General features: G+C 45.9%; 1 protein-coding gene across 1 annotated transcript; it reads right to left on the bottom strand.

Annotated features, from left to right (window-relative positions):
- Window positions 1-3,868: 3,868 nt before the first annotated feature.
- Window positions 3,869-5,762, bottom strand: LOC125522591. Its single transcript, XM_048687641.1, has 3 exons — window positions 5,484-5,762; window positions 4,634-5,048; window positions 3,869-4,536 (listed from the first exon to the last, which is right to left on the bottom strand). The coding sequence occupies exons 1-3, from the start codon at window positions 5,505-5,507 to the stop codon at window positions 4,025-4,027; spliced, it is 951 nt and encodes a 316-aa protein (XP_048543598.1). The 5' UTR covers window positions 5,508-5,762; the 3' UTR covers window positions 3,869-4,024.

The raw sequence follows: 5,762 nt of genomic DNA, 5'->3' as shown, positions 1-5,762 counted from the left end.
CACAAACACATTAGTCCCTCAAGTAGGTTTGTCGTCAATACTCCAAAACCAACTAGGGGTGGCACTAGATGCACTTACAAAAAGTTATAGGCAACACTTCGCGGACCGTTCCTGGGTGAAAAAGTGACACGAGGGACCAGACACCCACCTAGGTGGTGTCTGATGGGTCGCGTGAGTTATTCGGACTTTGCCGGTTGAATGAAGATTGCCGGGATGGAGACCTTGCCGGCGTGGAGAGCTTGTTGGGGTGGAGACCTTGCCGGCGTGGAAGCTTGCTGGTGTGAAAGCTTGCCGGGGTAGAAACCTTGCCGAGGTGGAAACCTTGCCGGGGTGAAAGCTTGCCGGGGTAGAAACCTTATCGGGATAGAAACCTTGCTGGGTGGAAACCTTGCCGGGATGAAAGCTTGCCGGGGTAAAAACCTTGTGAGTGTGGAAAGCTTGCCGGGATGGAAAGCTTGCCGTGGTGGAGACTGTCAAAGTCAATCCGACCAGAAGTTGGAGATGGGCTCGAAAGTTTATTCATATGGCCTTGTATGGAAACGTGTTCTACACGGAAGTTGTGCGTATTATCTAAACGGTAAACTTTGCTTTTGGAGTCATCATCATCGGAGATAGTATATGGCCTGCAGAATTATTACAAGACTCGAACAGTTCAGAAAACTGCATAATTGAATTCGACCCATATTTAAAGATAGGCCCTGGAAATCATAAAGATGGCCGTAAAAGGAGAAGTGGCCTATGATGTCTTATGCAGATCATCGAGGCGGACAAGTTTGATGTTGAACTCGACTCCATCCGAGTTAGTATGCGATTTCTACGGCCCACGCAAGAAGCAGGACACAAATATGGGACAGATTCGGGCTGAATCTGAGTTGGACTAAAACTAGAACTGTAGGACGTGAATTGATCCAATTTTCTTGGAAAGAAAGCCTAGATGGATCATTTGCTTGTACGGGAAGTCCAGCCTCCTCTTATATATGTTAGGGGTGACGGCCGATTGAAACCACACACAATCAAACAAACACATCTACTACTTTTTCGTGTTCATCTACTTTTTATCTCTCCCTTGTATCTTTCTTTTCGTTCTTCGCTGGTTCTTTATGCTGAAGGGCTGTGGATCCACGAGGCTCTAGGGACGAGCGAATCGACCTGGAGCAGCCCATAGCCGCCGCGAGCCCTGACGGGGTCCCTCCCGGGTAAGCGGGGCTTCGGGTCTACAAAAGCGCCCGCCGACTGTCTTGTGTATCGCGCTGTCGGTCGAATCTCCTTCGACGTGAGCTATGGTGCATCACCCCCGGCGTCGAGGGTATACGTGACGTGTTCGTGTGTCGACAATTATCTTGCACAAGTACTGATTACTTTGTCTTACTACATACTTGATTGAAGAGTTTAGGGAGCGCTGCTGATAGAAACCAACTTCATGCTTTGAGTAAGTTGATGAATCATGCATAGATGATGCTTGGTTTAATTGGCACAATTAATTTGTGTTGCCACCGTGTAGTTTTGCGAGCCAAGCGATGTGCTGTGCGCATCCCTAGAAGCGATTGCATGTAGGAAGTTTGTGCCTTGCATATGATCTTCTTCTCCTCCACAATATATTGATTGCTACAGACTTGAAACAAGCTTCAGATGACATTCCCAAGGGGAGCTGTGGGAACTATGGCCAAATCATAGCTAAGATCAAGCAAAGAGCATAGAGCACAATTGCATGTTCCGTTTTGAGGGAAGAGCATCAAATTATGAGGCATATTTGCTAGCAAAATTCTCTCATTCATTAGGTCAAGGACGCCATATTTGGCTGGCCAGCCCCATGACCCATTATGTTTCCAATTTTTGTAGATTTTGAATAATAAAGTGTGGCCTTTCTAAAAAAAACAAAAAGAGCGACTCTCGTAACCTCTTGTGTGGAATCTCCAATTCTTTGCCGGACCACTAGATGCGAGCTGAAGAACATTTTTCTCTAGGTTTTGGGGGTTTCTACTTTATGTTTTTCTTATCTTTTTTTTTCTTCTTTTACTTTTAAAAATTCATGAGCATTTTCAAAATACCGCGAACTTTTAAAAATTCATGAGCATTTTCAAAATACCGCGATTTTTTTTACAAAAATTAAAATTTATTTCTATATGGATATCTCAAAATTCCTGAACTTGTTAAATATTTTTTTCATTTAAATATAACATTTATTGGAAATAAAAGAAACGGAACCAGAAAACCATTCGTCCCACCACGTTCCCGGAGGTGCAGAAACGCTATGTGGGCCGGCCGCCGGCCCACCGCGCGTTTTGGGGCCTTCCCTTTCGCGGTGCGCACTCTGTCTGCCTTCTAGCCTAAAAAAAAACTCTGTCTGCCTTCCCGTGCTCCTCGCCGCCGTTCGGCGCACGGACGCCGTCGGCCATTGGGCATGCCGCTGACCTCCAGCGGCACGCACTCCGCCTCCGCCTACACCTCCACCAGCGGCGGAAGCTCCCTGGCTCACCTGGCACTTCCCATAAAAAAAACAGCCGAGCGTGTGCCGAGGAGCGAGGGGAGCTTCTGTCTCTACTCTCTTCCAGCTCGGTTTCAACCTGAGCCCCGTTTCAATCTGATGCCACACACTGTCTTGCTGTTCATTCTTTACTGATTTGGCGACCGCCGTATCCTAGGTTTACCGGCGATGCCGAACAGGGGAAGAGAAGCGCCTCCCCATGCCACGCGCGGTTCCAATCTGCTGGTAAATCCAAGCACCGTCTCTTTTTGTATCCAAGTTCTGGTCAGTTCGTCTGATGCTTGGATCCAAATGCCCTGTTGGGTTCGAGATCTGATGGGCTTCCTCCCAGATCACAACCCGCAAAATCAGTTAGCTACTTTGGAGTATGGGGTTGATGCTAGATTGTTTGTCGTCCTGCTTGTTAGTTGCAAGCACAAATCCGTGCTGACATTGCCTCGAATTTCAACTAAAATGTAGAAGAATGTGGTACATGAACACTGAACAATGCAAGAGTACTGCTTGCTGGCTTATAGTCCAAGTGTTTTTTTATGGCCTGTTATTCCAACATTGAACATTGATTAGCAGCTATAACAATTAATCGCCCATATATTTGTATTATTCCTTTCTCAGTATATTGAATCTACTTTCTTTCCGGTAAAGATATTGAATCTATCTTCTTACCTGGTCTATCTTCAGAAACTTTGGAGTTTTAGACACGCCATTCTTTTTCATGCTTAGATTTCTAGTGGGGTATTTGTTGAATCTAGTGCTGCCATTGCTGTTGATGTCGCTAGTGGAACTGCCACAATTGCTCATTATGTGAATTTAGATGATCATGTGAGAATGCTCAATTACCCACTTGACAGGTACATGCTGCTGCAAAGGGTCTATCTAAAGTGTGACGGTTCTTTCCTCCTCCTCCCGTCTTTCCTACCATATATGGTACCCAACTCGTTCAGTTGCCTACCTTTCATAGTCCATAATTTTCTCTCATCATCTTTTTAATGTTTTCCTTATCTTCCTTCAATCTCATGGAATCTGCAAAAGGATTTGTAAATCTCCTGCAAGCTGACTTACACAAAGATACTTGACTGCTATTTGAACTTTGAAGTGCCCCCTTCTATAGCTGTATTCTAAATAGTATATATTGTAGTGCACGGTACAAACTGAGACAGCATAAATTAAAATATTCATATTTTCACATATATTTATATATTAATCTTTTACCCTCTAATCTTTTCTGTTCCAAATTTCTACGAAAAAAATGTGTGCCCCCACCCCCAAAAAAGTATTTTGTCAGTTGGCATTAAGGAATGCTGCCTTGCCAAGTTGCCAGATTTTAATTACTGAAAACAACGTTCTCATTCAGTGATCAGACCTGTTATGCGCCAATTACTGTGGTGAAGTTTCCATAGACCATCTTCACTGCAAATTTTATTAAGTATATACAAAATGTTGGAATTGGTCGGTCTGGGGTCCAGTTGGTGCCACAGTTTAAACAGCAGCATACACGGAAGTTCAGACATGTCTGATCACAATAAGAAAATTATGCACATGTCAATCTGCTGCAGAAACAATCTCGAAGTACCTTTCCAGCATCATGTCCTTGGACAGGTCGGTGAAGTAACCCTTGTCGACCTCAAGCCCTTGCTCTTCTGCAATCTGCTCCACCAGCCACTGAACCTGATCGGCACCGACATGATCTGGGTCCAGCAGGCACGCAATCTCCATGCAATTGTCTCCATGGAAGAGAGCAAGCGCCTGCACCGTCGGGAACCCTCCGCTCCGTCCGGTCACCCTTTGGGTGATCCTTCTCACGGTCAGGAGATCCTTGCAGAATATTGGCACATTGTAGCTCTCGACGAAAGGTTTAGCTCCGACCATGGTGGCTCCTCTCTCACGAGAAACCTGAGCTGGGCCCACATCCGGCTTCACTGGTAGAGTATCAGGGAGCACCTGGCCTGCCCATTGGACACCCTTGTGATTTGGCCGGTAGTAGCCGAGCTCACGCCGTATTGCACTGACGCTCTTGCTGGTGGGGTGTGCTGCCGCGTAGAGGAACACCGGAACTGCATTATGAACAGGGAGGGAAGAGGGTCAGAATATGTATACAGTGTATCATCTCATTTGTTACTGACAGAAGAAAATCTTGGTGAAGAACACTACCTTGCAAGCCATTTCCAATGTCAGAGGCCACCAGCTTAGCCAGCTGTGCAGCATCCTCCATGGTGGCTGCTTGACTCAGGGGGTGGAACGACATGTCATCGACGACACCAATCCTTGGATGAGTTCCGCTGTGCACTTCGAGATTTATGGCTGAAAATGCAGCCTCGATCATCGCCAGCAACACCTTCCTGATTGGGCTAAATACAGCTTCACCGGTTGAGCTTTCGCTGGTGATGTAGGAGACGAGCGTGTAGCGGACACGGTTGTAGTACTCGTCCTCGAACTTGCTGAGCAAAACCACCTCAGGGTCTTTCTGGCCTATGCGGCTGATGGAATCGACAACAGCCCCATTTTGGCTTTCAGAGATGTAGAGCTTGCAGCAGATAACCTTTGGGTGCATCGTGCTGAGCTTTGCCTTTGGAGCAGATGAACAGGGCAGGGATTCAGGTGAGGATAAATTGAAATTTCTTGTTCTTTTTACTTTGATATAGTACTGGATGGTTTAATTCCTACTCCCTCTGTCCCATAATAAAAAAGCGTTTTTGACACTACACTAGTGTCAAAAACACTCTTATATTATGGAATGGAGGGAGTAGTATCTAGAACATGTATCTGATTGCGCAATCGATCCAGAGACAGCAGAAATCAGCTAGTTTTAGCATCTGTATGAGAATCTCAGCAGATTTTCTTTTCATGTGACCACAAGAAACAGGAATTAGAATTTAGAAAGTTCATATATGGCTGAATAACTCAAGTTTTTCGCACTCTGTCTGTTCTAGCTTCTATCTAAACTAAAAATCCTGGTTCAAATCTTGAGGAACTGGAGGGGGGTCTGGGTACCAGAACATACCTGGTCGGTGCGCTTGCCCTCCATGCCTTCCGCTCTACCTCAATCTGAGTCTCTCTCGCCGGTGGGGAATGGAGTGGAGTGGTAGAGCAATGCCTTCTTATGAATCAAAAAGTTGCTTGCAAGAAACCTTTTTATCCTTGTCTTGTTCGTCTCTGAGTGAGCCCCAACCATGAGAGCAAGGACGGAGCATGTGCTCTTCGATCAGCTTTATGACTCAGCACCCCCCTACATATACTTGCATAATTATCTTTGGTTCCACCACAGCAGCATGCCACCGGC

The sequence above is a fragment of the Triticum urartu genome, chromosome 1, assembly GCF_003073215.2.
Source record: "Triticum urartu cultivar G1812 chromosome 1, Tu2.1, whole genome shotgun sequence".
NCBI lineage: Eukaryota > Viridiplantae > Streptophyta > Magnoliopsida > Poales > Poaceae > Triticum > Triticum urartu.
Note: the sequence above shows the minus strand (reverse complement) of the source record. Positions and strands in the feature narration are given on the sequence as shown.